The sequence below is a fragment of the Schistocerca serialis genome, chromosome 1, assembly GCF_023864345.2.
Source record: "Schistocerca serialis cubense isolate TAMUIC-IGC-003099 chromosome 1, iqSchSeri2.2, whole genome shotgun sequence".
NCBI lineage: Eukaryota > Metazoa > Arthropoda > Insecta > Orthoptera > Acrididae > Schistocerca > Schistocerca serialis.
In genome coordinates, this window is record NC_064638.1 from 21,052,501 (window position 1) to 21,071,724 (window position 19,224).

At 41.9% G+C, this 19,224-nt stretch overlaps 1 protein-coding gene across 4 annotated transcripts in view; it reads right to left on the reverse strand.

The window, feature by feature from the left end:
* Window positions 1-2,890: 2,890 nt before the first annotated feature.
* Window positions 2,891-19,224, reverse strand: part of LOC126460715 (NAD-dependent protein deacetylase sirtuin-1) — a 60,202-nt gene continuing 43,868 nt past the window's right edge. For all 4 annotated transcript variants that reach the window (XM_050095937.1, XM_050095936.1, XM_050095939.1 and 1 more), the window contains 2 exons: window positions 17,806-18,731; window positions 2,891-7,405 (listed from right to left, as the gene is read on the reverse strand). In XM_050095937.1, the coding sequence (XP_049951894.1) occupies window positions 7,173-7,405; window positions 17,806-18,731 (1,159 nt within the window). In that variant the 3' untranslated portion in view covers window positions 2,891-7,172. The remainder of the gene's footprint in view (window positions 7,406-17,805; window positions 18,732-19,224) is intronic.

The following is a 19,224-nucleotide window of genomic DNA, read 5'->3' on the forward strand; positions in this document are numbered from 1 at the left end:
TTCAAAATATGCTGTCAACAGACAACGGCGATGCAGCGCATTTCCCAATCCAGTTCCTTTGCCACTGACGGTACAAATTTCATGGACATCACCACAGTTACAAATTAAGCACTTCTCAACCAGTGTTTACAGCAACGTATTTTACGCGAAACCTCACCTAACACCACAAAAAAATACTCAACTATATAAACACAAGCGTGGTGAAGTTATTTTGTCTACTCACGTAAGAGAAATAGACAGGAAATGTGAGGGAGATAGTGTCTGTAACAGGAAAACGAGCAGCACTCGTGGCGGAGGAAGTTGCCTTTCCTGGAGGGGCAGTATGTTGTTGTTGTGGTCTTCAGTCCTAAGACTGGTTTGATGCAGCTCTCCATGCTACTCTATCCTGTGCAAGCTTCATCTCCTAGTACCAACTGCAACTTACATCCTTCTGAATCTGCTTGGTGTATTCATCTCTTGGTCTCCCTCTACGATTTTTACCCTCCAATACTAAATTGGTGATCCCTTGATGCCTCAGAACATGTCCTACCAATCGATCCCTTCTTCTAGTCAAGTTGTGCCACAAGCTCCTCTTCTCCCCAATTCCATTCAATACCTCCTCATTAGTTATGTGATCTACCCATCTAATCTTCAGCATTCTTCTGTAGCACCACATTTCGAAAGCTTCTATTCTCTTCTTGTCCAAACTATTTATCGTCCATGTTTCACTTCCATACATGGCCACACACCATACAAATACTTTCAGAAACGACTTCCTGACACTTAAATCTATATTACATGTTAACATATTTCTCTTCTTCAGAAACGTTTTCCTTGCTATTACCAGTCTACATTGTATATCCTCTCTACTTCGACCATCATCAGTTATTTTGCTCCCCAAATAGCAAAACTCCTTTACTACTTTAAGTGTCTCATTTCCTAATCTAATACCCTCAGCATCACCCGACTTAATTCGGCTACGTTCCATTATCCTCATTTTGCTTTTCTTGATTTTCATCTTATATCCTCCTTTCAACACACTGTCCATTCCGTTCACCTGCTCTTCCAAGTCCTTTGCTGTCTCTGACAGATTTACGTCATCGGCGAACCTCAAGGTTTTTATTTCTTCTCCATGGATTTTAATACCTACTCCAAATCTTTCTTTTGTTTCCTTCACTGCTTGCTCAATATACAGATTGAATAACATCGGGGAGAGGCTACAACCCTGTCTCACTCCCTTCCCAACCACTGCTTCCCTTTCATGCCCCTCAACTCTTAGAACTGCCATTTGGTTTCTGTACAAATTGTAAATAGCCTTTCCTCTCTGTATTTTACCCCCGCCACCTTTAGAATCTGAAAGAGAGTATTCCAGTCAACATTGTCAAAAGCTTTCTCTAAGTCTACAAATGCTAGAAATGTAGGTTTGCCTTTCCTTAATTTAGCTTCCAAGGTAAGTCATAGGGTCAGTATTGCCTCCGTGTTCCATTATTTCTACGGAATCCAAATTGATCTTCCCCGAGGACGGCTTCTACTAGTTTTTCCATTCGTCTGTAAAGAATTCGCGTAAGTATTTTGCAGCTGTGACTTATTAAACTGATAGTTCGGTAATTTTCACACCTGTCAACACCTGCTTTCTTTGGGATTGGAATTATTATATTCTTCTTGAAGTCTGAGGGTATTTCGCCTGTCTCATACATCTTGCTCACCAGATGGTAGAGTTTTGTCAGGACTGGCTCTCCCAAGGCAGTCAGTAGTTCTAATGGAATGTTGTCTACTCCTGGGGCCTTGTTTAGACTCAGGTCTTTCAGTGCTCTGTCAAACTCTTCACGCAGTATCATAACTCCCATTTCATCTTCATCCTCTTCCATTTCCATAACATTGTCCTCAAGTACATCGCCATTGTATAGACACACTATATATTCCTTCCACCTTTCTGCTTTCCCTTCTTTGCTTAGAACTGGGTTTCCATCCGAGCTCTTGATATTCATACAAGTGGTTCTCTTTTCTCCATAGGTCTCTAATTTTCCTGTAGGCAGTATCTATCTTACCCCTAGTGAGATAAGCCTCGTCACGGGTCTCCACACATACACACAGTCATCACCTCGCTTCAGAGGATGTCGAGACTCGTCTGTAACACATTTCACCCCTGACGATGTTGTCGGTTGACACGGGAATGGCAGAACTGTAGGAAAGCTGCAAGACGTCATGTCGTGTCAAGTGGAGCACTCGAACGGGATGTCTGGGTAATACGGCTTTTTTCTTGTAGCCTGTTCATTACAGTCTGATTGGAATAGAGGCTTCAGTGGCCGTTCTGAGATCGTGTAGCAGTACTTTGGCAGTATCCGTACGATGCTGCAACACAGGGCGGGCCAGATATCGGTCTTAACACGGGGTCGTAATGTGTTGTCGAATTTGTCCGACTCGCCTTGTGTACTAACCTGTCTCCCTGTAACGTGTCCACAACCCGTGAATGACAGACGGAGAGGCACTGGTATCTGCAGCAACGTGACAGAAAGTCTATCCTTGTCGGATCAGACTGGCTTTGCAAATGGCAGTGCATTAAGATGTTGCATTGCAAGTGCTCGGTCGAATAAAATGCCCGCAAATAACATGTCAACTCACTAGAAAACACTGGGATACCAGTACTCAATTCCTTCTAATGGGTCACCTGACACTATGATGCATGATGCAGCTAACAGATGGTGAATGATTTTAATTGTTGCACACATTGAAAGCAATGATCTCAAGCCATACTGCCTGTTTCAAATGGATTTAACATACCAGACATTGATCTACGTGTTCCCCTAATTATTTTGAACAGTGTACGTTTGAGATAAAAGAGGGGTTTTCATTCAAAACAATTAAACAAAAAGACAAAGAAACTTTATAGAAAAGTTTAATATTTGTCAGTCACTTCTATGAAATAATAGAAAAGAGAGGAAATTATAAACTTAACAATTCATTAATTGTTTATTATAAAAATAGTCAGTAGCTGATCTGCTGGCTGTGCCTACATACTACACCTTTATCTACTTTTGTAGCTCTTGTAAACAACAACATACCATGAAAAACAGAGTTTTCCAATCTCTGTTTTCACCCTTCAACACTGACTATTCATAATGCCCAAATAGTTGTATGACCCTCTATTACAACACAATTTTTGTGATGAGTTTTAAAGGTTAGATTAAATAGCAAAATACTGATGACTTTGTCAAGTTCAACCCTTATTGCTTTTTGAAAAAAACAACAGAGTATATGTACTGTTTTCTTTTGCCTCCCCGTTTTATTTGATATTTTGATTCTAGGTATCTGGAAACAAATAATACAAAAGTCTTAGAATTTTTCAATCTTTGATGCATACATTTATTATTGGAATTAATAGGAATAAGAAACCAAAAATATGTTCTTTCAGAAACTGATTATTCCGAGCAGGTTTTACAGTCAGGTTAAACTGGGGATGAAGAGAGCGGGAAAACTGATACAACCGAGAACCGGTTGTTTCAGTCGTAGCTGCAGTCACTACCTCAAATTTGCAAAATAATGAAGACTCAAATCTGACAATACAATTAATGTTAGAGAAAAAGCATAGACTTCCTTCAGGTTTGTTACTGAAAACTTTCTAGGGTGTATAAAATAGCCCAATAATAAGAACACTGTCAAAACCATGCTGGAATATTTCAAGAAGTTGGGTTGTAGCATGTGTGTAAAGTTTACTTCCTACACGCCCATTTTAATTATTACCTTAAAAATCAGGAACATTATAACAAAGAGCAAGAAGAATGCTTCCACTGAGATGGTTTCAGGATAAATGACAGGTGAAGGTGGAATGAAAGTATGATGACCAACTATTGTTGAATATTTAAAGTGAAGATGGAAATTCCTAAAGAATTTAAAAATGGAGAACATTTGAAATTTAAATTTAACAGAATACTCATAATGTGGCTAAGATAAAGATTTGTACTACTTTAAGTATATGGCTGAAAGATAAACTAATAATTATAAAAATATGTATCTTGATTGAAATTTCAATATTTGTGCTTCAGCTTTTAAAATATGAGATCTTATTTTGTGAAAAATCCTGACATGATAGTACATTTTTTAAAAGTCATCTGAAAAAAATTTAGAAACACAGGCCTGTGTAACTTTTGGCTTATGTTTCAAAGGCAGTAGCCTTTTCTAAAATTGGAATACAGAATAAAAGTACAGGCTAATACAATTCAAGGGAAAGACAAAGGGAAAACATGGCTCATACACAAAACTACAGGCTGTTTGTAAAAAAAAAAAAGTGTATTTTAAACACAGAGGGGTAAACAATGTAGGGAAGAGAATGCAAAAGGTAAACATATTTTTAAGAAAGTCAATATACATGAAACTTTCTATGTACACAAAACAGACAATATTAAATTAATAGTTTTTTGCTACAATGACAGGAGACATTTTCATTATAAAACAGACAAGAGACAACATTAGAGATGTAAAGAAATGAGGTACCACTCTACTTATTGCTCTCAGAAACTATCATATCCCATATTGGTTTCCACCCACATCAATTACTCGATGACAGATGAACAAACAAGGTACAGCAGACTTATAACACAATGATTATAACAGCAGCTGCTAATCAACAAGAAATATGTTTATAAAACTGTCACATGCATTCAACAGTAATTGTCTCAGAAAGTGCCCAGCAGTTGGTAACAGTTTCTTTCCTTGAATATTTTGTCACTCACATTGTTAATAGGAGGTGAAAGTAAGTTCACACATCACACAAATTGACACTTCCTCTATTTATCCTTTAGCAACATCAAGTCACAATCTATTCATACAAAAATTAAAACCATAGTTACACAAAAGCCAATTTTTTAAAAGTGATACAATGGAATGATGGTAGAAACTTTCGTTACAGTGTATAACGGAACCACAATACTATTGTAATCATACAAATATACCCAATAGCAGAGCTAAGAAAATTGAAGTCTAACAATTTTATGTTCTATGGCCTTCACATGAGCAAAATGGACATGTGCACAGATTACATTAACACTGTACATTGTGGTATCTAACAAAAACATAAATAATCATCATTATCAAAACTATATACACAACAAGTGATATAAAATAGATAAATGGTTGTATTGTGTATCTGACAGTTAAGGCCATAGCATACCTGCATACTTAAATTTATTTATACAGATGCCTGCTGTCATATATGAGAGATTCTTCCTTTACAGTGCAACAAACTTCATAAAGATTTTAGAACCTATTCTTCTGCAACAGATGTTGCAGATACTAAATGAGTATACAAAACTATACACTTGTATAGTATTATATGCCATTTGACAGATAAAGAAATGCAAATAATGAAGTTCGTACTGCATTCGTTTCTCCCTTTTCTTCCATGTCATGCATTTACATTGCTAATTTTATACAAACATAATACCTGAAATTATTTCAGTTTGTAGAAAAATATGACGATATATCTTTCATAGCTGTTAAGCCTATAGGATCAAAAGCAAATTATATACACTGAATTATTCTACTTTTTTTCATCAAGCCTGCATTAAAATATTGGATGTGGCATTAAATATAATACCTATATTTTAAAATTACAATTATAAATTTATGAGATCATTAATTAAAATTAGCAGCTTATTAAAGTACACACTGATGATACATCTAGTATGAAAGTGATTTCATTTACAGTTTTTTACAAACAGTATTGAAACACAATCTGTCTCTATTTACAAAACACCCATACAGGAATATTCTCTCTCTCTCTCTCTCTCTCTCTCTCTCTCTCTCTCTCTCTCTCTCTCTCCCCCACCCCTCCCCCAAAACACACACACACACACACACACACACACACACACACACAGAGAGAGAGAGAGAGAGAGAGAGAGAGAGAGAGAGAGAGACTCTTAATGTTATGTTTCAACATGTATTCACATATTTTGCTTTCAAAAATACGGAATCATTAATCCCTAAAGTACTATCACATAACATGTCCAATTTAGACATCTAATAATTACACTGTAAGTTTATTTACATTTTAATATCTAACACAGGATCTGGTACTCATCCCTGTGTGGCTCAATTTCTGTTAAATCAACTGTTAGTGTGTCAGTGGAAACTAAAACTTCTGTGGTTTCCACAATGAAGAGGATAATTGTTTTCTATTAAACTGCTATAACTCAGTAACAGTCACGTTGCCACAAGCAAAAGTCAAAATAAATAAATTAATTACTTTGTGTAGGAAGGGTTTTGCTATATACCCACCATCCTCGATTACAGGAAATCTGCAACAAATAATCTGCTTCCTTAGCAGGAATTAGAGTTTACAGTGAGTGTCAAGCTAGTTTGCATAATGTTTTCTTTAAATTAATTTCAAATCTCTTCTACAATGTCAGTGTTCAATAATGAAGCAATATTCTTGGAAAACAAAAAATTGCTACAGGTGATGAAAAAAAAACCCACACCTAAGTCATGAAAAAGATTTGCTGATTTAATAGTGAAGCAGTGCCTGACCGACATTGCAAAATATGATTATACACAATTCTCTCTTCAAAATAATTTTTTCCATTAAAGCAGTGCCATTCATTAATAGCAGCAACCATTTACAAAAATATTTGAACTTTTTTCAATGAGCCACATTATTTTATAAGATGATCTTGTAATATGTAGGTATTATAAGATGACTCTTTAATATGCAGAACAAAATTTTTCTGAGTTAAATGAAAAATATTATACCTGGCAGAAGAGGGACTTAATTTTACCAATAACAGGTTGTTGCTCTAAATAGTAAATATCTCCAATATGCTACATATGTATCTACAAAATACTGAAATAACAAGTAACATGTAACTACCCTGAACAATAATAAATAATTTTTTACAATATATTATTATTCACATATATTAGAACACAGGTCACACTTACATTTCAAAATCCAAAGCTGTATTTGATGGTAATATATAGCAGTTCCAGATAAATGAAAGAATTGTAATTCATTTTCAGTTCTTTACATGCAAGCATTGTTTGTTTATGTAAAGAATCTGGGGTATGCGATTTTGCATATTTAAAACTGCCAGGTATAAGTTAGCCACACCTTTAACTACAGATTACCAATTTTTGCAGTAAGAATTAACAATGCACCATGTCCCACAATAATGATTACTACAGCTTCCCAATTTACATCAAGGACACCGACCATTGGTGGGATTATCATTAGACACCGAGAGGTGCTCCCAGTCGTCCACCTCACCCTCGTCATTGTCACTCTCTTCCGACAAACAACCTTCAGAATCGCTCGAGCTCGTGCTGCTTCCACTGCTGCTGCACGACGATCGCTGGGTGTCATCTGGGTCGTAGAGCACCTCAGCCCCCGGAAAAATGTATCGGTTTGGATGTACAAAATAGTAAGAATTATCTGAAAAAGAGAAAGAACAACCTATGTTTAAATTTTTTCTGATTGCCTGAAATACCTAACAGGAAGTACAAAACAAGAAGTTTTATTTGTAGTGGATGATTTCATTGTAAGTCATTACTTTATTCAACAATTTGGGTCTTCTGCACAAACTACCATACTTTTTATAGAACTTATATTATTTTAAAAACTTTCATAATACATGAAGGGATTTGAAATTTAAAATTTTCCCAGCAAATTAAATGTTCGAAAAGATTTCGGGATTGCAGCTGATTGTCATAAACTTCATTCAACAACATTTCAACTTGATGCATGCCAGTCATCTTCAGGTGAGCTGTCGAAGACTGACAGACACATTCTCCACTCCGCCTTATATAGAGCGCAGATAGTATTGGCGCACATGCATCAGGGTCACGGTGACAGAAGAATCACACCACTTGGTGGCAGCGTCCTCACTGGTGGAACTGCAAGAACCAGCTGTCTTTGGTGTTGTCACTCGTCGCAGTATTCTGGCGTCTTCATCTGGAGCACATCTCGGAGATGACGAGATTCCACACATTACCCAACTGGTAGCCGCTTTCGTGGTTCATTAGATTTTCTGTGATGATTTCAACAGATTTTTTTATAACAGAGTCCCAAAAACATGTTGCTGTGGTCAAAATTAATGTTTTCTCTTACTCCATTGAATGTCTGTCAGAGATCTAAGATTTCGGACTTGCTGGGATCATTGAAGGATAATGTGTTATGCAGAAGGTGGGAATTTACAAAATACCTTGCCAGTGTGGTATGGCCTATAACAACACACACAGTGGAAGAACGTTCCACAGAACATAAACTCTACACTCGCCTTCTGCAACCCAGCAAGACTGCAGTTGCGGAACACTGTATCTCCGACGGATATTCAATGGAGCATGACAAAACATTAATTCTGGCCACAACAACTTCTTTTTGGGACTCCGTTATAAAAGAATCCGTTGAAGTACGCATCGTTGAAAATCTATCGAAATGCGACAGCAGCTGCCAGCTGGATAATGCGTGCAATCCCGTCATCTCTGAGATTTGCTCCAGACGGAGACACCAGAATACTCCGATAACTGCACTGAGTGACAATGCCGAAGACAGCCGATCCTTGCAGTTCCACCAGTGAGGGAGGTGGAGTCCTTCTGTCACCGTGAGTCTGACGCATGCGCGACAATACTGTCAGTGTGCCATATAGGCGGAGCGGAGAACGTCTTCAATGGCTCACCTGAAGATGAATGGCAGGTGTCCAGTTGAAATACCGTGGAATAAAGTTTACGATGGCCAGCTGCAATCCCGAAATCTCTTCAAACGATGAGGTGGTTCTCAGCCAAAAACATGGTCTGAAATCTGACTTGCTAAGTGTAGAGAAGAGACTTGTGGCGTAACAACTAAAAATTGCATTTTTCATATTACGACAGACAGAAGACATGACCTATACAATAAAAAATAAGCATGATTAAGAACTTATCAAAGTTTGGTGAGCAATCCTCCCAGCTTCTGCTAAGCCTCTGCCCCACACCCACCTTGGCCTGCCCCAGGACCCTAACCTCCCTCACCCTACTCACCAGTCTCTCCTTCCTCTGTTCTGTCATTCCCTGCCAACCCACTCCTCCTCCTCCTCCTCCTCATCAATGCTGGTGAGTCGCATCCCTATCCTGTGCAAATGTTGCCTCACTGCACGCTGTCGGCCGTCCTTCCCTGACCCTACCTCTTGCTACCCACCTCCTTTCTACCTTCGCCTCTCAGTCTTTTTACGTGTTCATCAAATGTCTCTAAGAACACTATAATGTCATCTAAATAACAAAGACACATCGTCCACTTCAGGTGCCTTAGAAGATTATCCATCATTCATTCAAAAGTTGCTGGTGCATTACACAAACCAAACGGCATTACCTTACATTCATACAGGCCCTCATGATCAGCCTCATCTACTTTGATTTACCAGTATCCCGAGTACATGTCCACGGTTGAGAAAAACTCAGCCCCCTTTAGACAATCTAGTGTATCGTCAATTTTTGGAAGGGGATAAACGTTCTTTTTAATTATTTTATTAAGCTTCCTGTAATCAACACAAAAGCACCAACTGCCATCATTCTTCCTGACGAGAACCACTGGTGATGATCATGGGCTCAGCGAGGGCTGAATGATGTCTTTTTTAATCCATTTCTTTACCTCGTCTCGAATTACTCGTCGTTCCGTTGCTGACACACGGTATGCTCTCCGGCTTATTGGTTCATGGTCTCCAGTGCTAGTCTGATGCTTAACTGTTGATTTGTCTAATTTGCTCTTCATCTGTGGATTGAAGCATTCAGAGAGCTCTTGAAGAATGGCAAGTAGCTTCTTCTGTTGTTACTTAGTGAGATCTGGGATAGTCGATCTAGAAGATCGTGTCTTGTAGTGGTAGCACCAATTACGCCCACAAACTCGGCTTGGGAGGCTTCCATGACGCTCAGCTGTTCAGCAATTAACAGCTCAGCGTTTGCTACGCACATGCGTCTTGGAAGGATCTGCGGTTCTCGGCGACAGTTAACCATCCATAATTCACCGAATCCATTCTTAAATGAGATGACAGAGGCTGGAATGAGCAAGTTATTCTTCAGTGGTATGCTTCTCTTACATTCCACTACAAGATCCATGGGTTGATGCACGGCATGACACATGACAGTTACCTTTGTAGTGCTAACTGCAAGAATGATCACTTCATCCAGCACACACAGTCTCCACACACTCGGATGCACATCTTCCTGTCCACAGTATCTCATCTTGTTTAGCATAATATTTGAGTGACCACAATCTATAATTGCCTGAGAAGCTTTCAAAAAGTCCCATCCGAGAATGACGTCATGACTACACTCTTGTAAGACGATGAATTCTAAGGGCTGTGTATGACCACTTATACCCACACGAATGACACATTTTCCTGTAGTTTTCTATTTCCCATTATCCACCTTCAACAGAGACGTTGTTTTGTTGTCGACGAATACGGTTTTCTGCAACTGGTGACGGTACTTCTCCGAAATGACTGAATATGATGCTCCAGAGATCACAACAGCTTGGGCTTGCCGGCCGTCCAAGAGGGTATCGCGTAGTTTCCTATCATTTTTCTAGTGTTCGACAGTGGAGGATTTTTCTCTTCGGTGGCCTCACCACCGAGGTAGGTCGCACCCTTTAGTTTTCCAGGTTTGCGGCAGCTAGGTGATTGGCTGGAGCTTCTAAAAGGCGATGGAGGCCTTGACTGGCGAGTTGGAGAGCGTCCTCTCCAGCGGCTAGCTTGCAGCGATGGTGACCTACGTCATCCTGCACCCACATCTTCTTGTTCATCTTTGTCGTCCCGAAGTTGGCATTGGCTAAGACCGTTGTGCTGTCTTCTGGTGTGGGCGTCGTCAAATATCCGCCGCCTTTCTCGACAATAGAGCACCACATATCCCACATGTCCACAGTGGAAACATACTGGTTGGTTATCCTGGGTCCTCCAGACGTCAGTCTTCCTTGGTGTCCAAACAGGTTTCTCATGTGTCATTGTAGGAACGTAACTTTGCCTGGGTCTCGACTTTTTCACTGTTTTAAAGGGAAATGCAGGACGAGAGATTGGGTTCAATATCTGTTCCACTTCCTCGCTTATGACCTCTTGAAGCGTCTCGGTTTTTTGCTCGCCATGCAATCCAAGTGCCTTCTGAACTTCCTCGCTCACTATCTGAAGAAGAACACTTGTGAAATCAGTTCCTTACAGACATCGATACGTCGTTTGGAAGCCGTTCAAACTTCTTGCGTGTAATTCCTTTTTGATGCATCGATACTGGCACCATTTTATAAAGTCGGCTGCTTCAGGAGTAGGGCTTGATACATGTCCTCAGCAACACCCTTCATGTGATGTGCAACCTTATCTTCCTCCTTCATTCTAGGAACCATTATTTTACACAGAATACAAGGTGTCTTGAATGTAAGATGCTGTCGTTTCTCCTGGACGCTGTGCCCTGCACTTTAATTTACCTTCAGCCTTGCACTTCTGTCGTCGTGTGTCGCCGAAATACTTGCGCAGTTCTGCCTGGAATACTTCCCAGCTTGTGAACTTCTCCTCGTTGTTCTCATACCACTGCTTGGAAGTGCCCTCCTAGTAGAAAAATACATTAGCCAAACACACAGCGTCATCCCATTTGTTAAATTTGGCTATACATTCATATACCTTCAGCCACTTGTTTGGATCTTGGCTAACGTCACCAGAGAACCCGGAAGGATGTCTCATGTGGTGGCACACAGTTGCTGTCATCATTAACACCCTCTTCCTTCTTCTGTCTCCGATAGATTGTGATCTGTTGAATATGGCTCGAACTCTGGTTTCTCACCACATAAACAGCGATTCTGTCGTGGCCTCATGGGAGCTACTGTGCACTGTCACAAGTACCAATATCCAGCACCTACGTCACGTAGAGGAGGTGTAATTAGATGAATGACGAACACTAACTTCACTTATCGAAGGTTTATTCAGCACTTGCACATACAAGAGTGTGGAGCGAACTGCCTCTGGCCAGAACACATACGGTATATATACAGCTACAGAACATTTCAGTACAATGATTCTTGATATTTGTGGATACTTCTAGAATGTACTCGAACTGAATACAGAAATTAAAACGCTTCAGTTCAGGTGAGTTTTGAACTTACGACCCTCCATGCAAAAGACTAGTATCATAACCACTACACCACGGTGACTGCTACTCAGCTCCTTCTGTGACAATCGTGGGAAAAATGGTATCATCATCTAGGTGGTAAACTTAAAATGCTGGGAAATATTGATTTTGCTGAGAAAGTCTGAAAGATTACATCACTGCTATCAGTTAATTGCTAGGACACTGTAGCCAAGTAGACTAACCAACCTGACTAACCAACCTAATAAACTTTCACAGAAGAAGTCTCAAAATTCAAACTACTTTTGTTAATCTGGTCAGCCTTTATTTCCTTTAAAGCTTAAAATATTCTTGAAAAACAAAAAATATACACTCCTGGAAATGGAAAAAAGAACACATTGACACCGGTGTGTCAGACCCACCATACTTGCTCCGGACACTGCGAGAGGGCTGTACAAGCAATGATCACACGCACGGCACAGCGGACACACCAGGAACCGCGGTGTTGGCCGTCGAATGGCGCTAGCTGCGCAGCATTTGTGCACCGCCGCCGTCAGTGTCAGCCAGTTTGCCGTGGCATACGGAGCTCCATCGCAGTCTTTAACACTGGTAGCATGCCGCGACAGCGTGGACGTGAACCGTATGTGCAGTTGACGGACTTTGAGCGAGGGCGTATAGTGGGCATGCGGGAGGCCGGGTGGACGTACCGCCGAATTGCTCAACACGTGGGGCGTGAGGTCTCCACAGTACATCGATGTTGTCGCCAGTGGTCGGCGGAAGGTGCACATGCCCGTAGACCTGGGACCGGACCGCAGCGACGCACGGATGCACGCCAAGACCGTAGGATCCTACGCAGTGCCGTAGGGGACCGCACCGCCACTTCCCAGCAAATTAGGGACACTGTTGCTCCTGGGATATCGGCGAGGACCATTCGCAACCGTCTCCATGAAGCTGGGCTACGGTCCCGCACACCGTTAGGCCGTCTTCCGCTCACACCCCAACATCGTGCAGCCCGCCTCCAGTGGCGTCGCGACAGGCGTGAATGGAGGGACGAATGGAGACGTGTCGTCTTCAGCGATGAGAGTCGCTTCTGCCTTGGTGCCAATGATGGTCGTATGCGTGTTTGGCGCCGTGCAGGTGAGCGCCACAATCAGGACTGCATACGACCGAGGCACACAGGGCCAACACCCGGCATCATGGTGTGGGGAGCGATCTCCTACACTGGCCGTACACCACTGGTGATCGTCGAGGGGACACTGAATAGTGCACGGTACATCCAAACCGTCATCGAACCCATCGTTCTACCATTCCTAGACCGGCAAGGGAACTTGCTGTTCCAACAGGACAATGCACGTCCGTATGTATCCCGTGCCACCCAACGTGCTCTAGAAGGTGTAAGTCAACTACCCTGGCCAGCAAGATCTCCGGATCTGTCCCCCATTGAGCATGTTCGGGACTGGATGAAGCGTCGTCTCACGCGGTCTGCACGTCCAGCACGAACGCTGGTCCAACTGAGGCGCCAGGTGGAAATGGCATGGCAAGCCGTTCCACAGGACTACATCCAGCATCTCTACGATCGTCTCCATGGGAGAATAGCAGCCTGCATTGCTGCGAAAGGTGGATATACACTGTACTAGTGCCGACATTGTGCATGCTCTGTTGCCTGTGTCTATGTGCCTGTGGTTCTGTCAGTGTGATCATGTGATGTATCTGACCCCAGGAATGTGTCAATAAAGTTTCCCCTTCCTGGGACAATGAATTCACGGTGTTCTTATTTCAATTTCCAGGAGTGTACATATTCAACTTCAGCAAATGTACTTATATTACACAAATCAAAAAAAGTTTGCATCACCCCGATTCCCAGAACACCTGAAGATAGACGTTGACTGTGGATACTGCATCACAGACACAGTTCCTTTGACTGTTCAGAGATGTCACTAAACCTGCCCAAAGATGTAAACAACCAACCATGAGCAGAGCCTATTAGACAGGGGGGGGTCCGACAGCCGATCAGTTCCAGTCATTCCACCATGAAGGAGGTACACGGCTTGTTTTTTCTGTAGTTCAACCATGCCTAGACGGTCAACACCACTGTTCGATCGCGTCCGCATTGTTACTTTGTGCCAGGAAGGGCTCTCAACAAGGGAAGTGTCCAGGCGCGTCTGAGTGAACCAAAGCAATGTTGTTCCGACATGGAGGAGATACAGAGAGATAGGAACTGTCGATGATATGCCTCGCTCAGGCTGCCAAAGGGCTGCTACTACAGTAGATGACCGCTATCTACGGATTATGGCTCAGAGGAACCCTGACAGCATGTTGAACAATGCTTTTCATGCAGCCACAGGATGTTGTGTTATGACTCAAAATGTGTGCAACAGGCTGCATGATGTGCAACTTCACTCCCGACATCCACGGCGGGGTCCATTTTTGCAACCACGACACCATGCAGTGCAGTACAGATGGGCTGAACAACAATGCCACACGGACCACTCAGACTTTACTTTTCCCAGCGAATTGAATGCTCAAATAACTTACGGGTTTGCTGCCGGGTGACATCGTCGAACACCGCCGATATTTCGAAAGGAGCACACCCTGCCATTCTCAAGGCACAAATGCAAGGAAGAAGAAATGTGCAAGGAAATTTAATACCTCGGTTCACAGAGGAGAACAAGGAAGACAACACACACAGAACAAGTGTCAACACAAACAAAGATAACCAACATCAGAAACATCGATAGTTACTATTAATCAACAGGTGAGGTAGCACTAATTCTGTCCCTCTGTTTTTTGATGAGAGAGAGAGAGCTGGATTCCAAGCAGCATTTAAACAAAATCCACCATCTCTGTTAATAAGGTTGCTTGATAGTTTGATTTAAACAGCTTCCTTAATAACACTATCCCAATAGCTGGACGTGCAAGCCAGAATCTCCGTGTTGTTGTATTCCATAGGATGACTGGTGTCAAGGCAATGTTCTGCAATAGCGGATTTGCTCGGCTGTTGTAAGTGTGTGTGACGCGTATGTTCAATACACCGGTCTTCCACAGTCCTGATTGTCTGACCAATATATGACATGTCACAACTGCAAGGAATACGATAGACCCCAGCCTTACGCAAGCCAAGATCATCTTTTACGGACGCCAACAGGGCCTTAATCTTAGAAGGTGGTCGAAAAACACATTTCACATCATATTTCTGCAAAATATGGCCAATCCTGTTGGAAATGCTTCCTGCGTAAGGCAAAAAGGCCGTAGACTTAGGTGCCACTTCGTTGCTATCATCACTCACCTGTTGCACAGAAGGCTGATAGCACAACGCACGTTTGATCTGCATCTCAATATAGCCATTCTGACGAAAGGTGACTTCGAGGTGTGATAGCTCAGCTGCCAATCTTTCAGGGTCTGAGATAACGCGGGCCCTGTGAACCAAGCTACGAAGTACTCCTTCACGCTGAGCTGGATGGTGATAACTATCAGCTCGCAGATACAAGTCAGTGTGGGTAGGCTTCTTATAAACAGAATGTCCCAACGTACCATCAGTATTCCTTTTGACCAACACATCAAGGAAGGGAAGGCATCCATTCTTTTCCACCTCCATTGTGAACTGAATATTCGGGTGGATTGAATTCAGATGTTCCAAAAACCGGTAAAAATCTCACTACCATGAGGCCAAACAACAAAAATATCGCATATATATCTGAAAAAACACGCAGGTTTTAAGGTCGCTGACTCCAATGAACGTTCCTCAAAGTCCTCCATAAACAAATTGGCCACAATAGGTGACAACGGGCTTCCCATTGCAACTCCATCAGTCTGTTCGTAGTACTGACCATTGAATAAAAAGTAAGTGGAAGTCAGTACATGTCGAAACAAATTTGTTAACTCGACACCGAACTTAACCTACATTAGCTGCAACGAATCAGAGAGAGGAACACGAATGAAAATAGAAACCACATCAAAACTGACTAAAATATCAGAGTCATTCAAACGCAATCCCTGCAATCGACGTAAGAAAGCTGCAGAGTTCTTAATGTGGTGTTCACACCTACCTACTAGTTGGCTCAACAAACTAGCAAGATGTTTAGCTACAAGATAGCATGTGAAATGTGTTTTTCGACCACCTTCTAAGATTAAGGCCCTGTTGGCATCCGTGAAAGATGATCTTGGTTTGCGTAAGGCTGGGGTCTATCATATTCCTTGCAGTTGTGACATGTCATACATTGGTCAGACAATCAGGACTGTGGAAGACCGGTGTATTGAACATAAGCGTCACACACGCTTACAACGGCCGAGCAAATCTGCTATTGCAGAACATTGCCTTGACACCGGTCATCCTATGGAATACAACAACACGGAGATTCTGGCTTGCACGTCCAGCTATTGGGATAGTGTTATTAAGGAAGCTGTTGAAATCAAACTATCAAGAAACCTTATTAACAGAGATGGTGGATTTTGTTTAAATACTGCTTGGAATCCAGCGCTGTCTCTCATCAAAAAACAGAGGGACAGAATTAGTGCTACCTAACCTGTTGATTAATAGTAACTATCGATATTTCTGATGTTGGTTATTTTTGTTTGTGTTGACACTTGTTCTGTGTGTGTTGTCTTCCTCGTTTCTGTGTGCTGTCTTCCTTGTTTCTCCTCTGTGAACCGAGGTATTAAATTTCCTTGCACATTTCATCTTCCTTGCATTTGTGCCTTGAGAATGACACGGTGGGCTCCTGTCGAAATATCGGCGGTGTTCGACGATGTCACCCTGCAGCAAACTTGTAAGTTATATGGACCACTCAGGTTTGGCATCACGTTCTCTTCACCGATGAGTGTCACATATTCCCTCAACCAGACAATCGTTGGAGACGTGTTTGGAGGCAACCCAGTCAGGCTGAATGCCTTAGACACACTGTTCAGTGAGTGCAGCAAGGTGGAGGTTCCCTGCTGATTTGGGGTGGCATTATGTGTACGCTGCTGGAGGTTGCGGAAGGCGTCATAATGGCTGTACGATATGTGAATGCTGTCCTCTGACCGATGAGCAACTACATCGGCAGCATATTGGTGAGGCATTCGTCTTCATGGACGACATTTAGTGGCCCCATTGTGCACATCTTGTGAATGACTTCCTCCAGGATAATGACATCTCTCGAGTAGAGTGGCCAGCATGTTCTCCAGACATGAACTCAATTGAACATGCCTGGTATACATTGAAAAGGGCTGTTTATGGATGAAGTGAGCCACCCACCACTCTGAGGGCTCTACGTTGAATCGCTGTTGAGGTGTGGGACAATCTGGACCATCAGTACATTGATGAACCTGTGGATAGTATGCCACAAGCAATACAGGCATGTATCAATGCAAGAGTATGTGCTACTCGGTATTGGAGGTACCGGTGTGTACAGCAATCTGGACCACCATCTCTGAAGGGCTCGCTGTATGGTGGTACGACATGCAACGTGTGGTTTTCATGAGTAATAAAAAGGGTGGAAATTATGTTTATGTTGATCTCTATTCCAATTTTCTGTACAGGTTCCAGAACTCTTGGAACCGAGGTGATGCAAAACTTTTTTTGATGTGTGTGTTAATCATGTAGAGCATAAATGGAATTAAACTTTTATGAAACTAGTTATTTTTACACTGTGTGAAAAACAAAGACTTCTCTGTAGGGTGCACAACAACAAAATGTGTTTATTCAGTGGTGTAATTCAGTCTAAACTTTATATTAATCTGTGAACATTTAACTGTTCCATATTTATCAAACAGACTAACCTGGTAACCTCGTAGCCAAGCTCTCTCTGATCTTCGGCTCCCAGCACGATCGCAGCATGTCTAAATTGTCTTCCGATTTCTGATGTTCATCACAAGAGTCTAAAGACATATGTCTTTCCTTATTCATAACGCCACTTGCAATGCTGCTGCAACCGTCCCCTATGCCACTGTCCCTGGTCGAGTCGACTGACATGTGACGACAACTAATGCTACTGCTCCTTCCGCCACTGCTACACTCCACCTGTGCACAGGAAGAATCGGCAGCTTCAGTACAGAATCTTGACGGATCGACAAGAATTGTGTTCTGGCTACTGCTCAGTGATGTGCTGTTGGGTTGCAGTGAAGGCTCGTTACACATTCTCGGAGCATGTAAACTACGCCCGCAACTATTATTAATGCCTATATTTTCAGCAGCTCTCTCACGAGTGTCTGTTACAAGAACCTGGGCATTGACATCTCTGGATGAATCTGCTACCAGGTTATCTAAAGGACTGTCCACAGATAAGCACACTCCACTGTCCCTTGTTGAAGAGTCAATAGACATATGTCGTTCCTTATGGACCACACATTTTGTGCTATCAGCTGTCACTGCTAAACTGCTGTCTACAACCATATGCAACGAATCAGTTTCAGATGTTTCCGCATACTGGCCACCGTCACTGCTCGATACTGGATTGACAGCGAGACTGCTTACTGAAGACGTGGCCCGAGTGACAGTTTTTGAGTTTAGTCTGTCTCGGCCGCTGTGACCAGAAGGATGAACTTTGGCACTGTCGAGGCTGTAATCTGTAGGACACTGGTCACTGCTCCTCTCTTCCCACGTGTCATCAAAATTTGTCCTCCAAGACTTCTCACGTGTCAGAAGATGCTTTGCTTCTGTAAGAGGTTTAGGGGTACTACACACTTCGAGCCAATCTCCGCCGAGCCTGAAAAGAAAATTTGGAAGAAAAATTGTATTATGGTAAAGAATAGCTAAACCGCTGATATAACATGAAGCAGTTGTTATTACTAAACATATATGACCAAATGAATAACTATAAAAATGAATACAAAATTATGACAATAATGGAAATTCCGGATGAAAAGATATATAAAATAAGGAAAAGGTAATCACTTTCCTGTACAGGACGGGTAAATGGTGCACAGGAAAACATAATAGAATCGAGTTAATAATAGCTTTTGAACTCTTGCTCTTTTTGCAGTAAGAATGCACACAACTACACTGACAGCCAAACTTATGTACATTTCGGTGCCTGAGTGGTTGTGTGTATGAATGTGTGTACTTTTACTACAACAAGAGCAAGAGCTCAAAAGCTACACAAATGTTTCCTATTATGTGTTTCTGTGCTCCACGCACCAGTCCTCTTTAGATACCTATGTATACCTCTCCTGTATTTCATGTACAAATATAAAATTAAA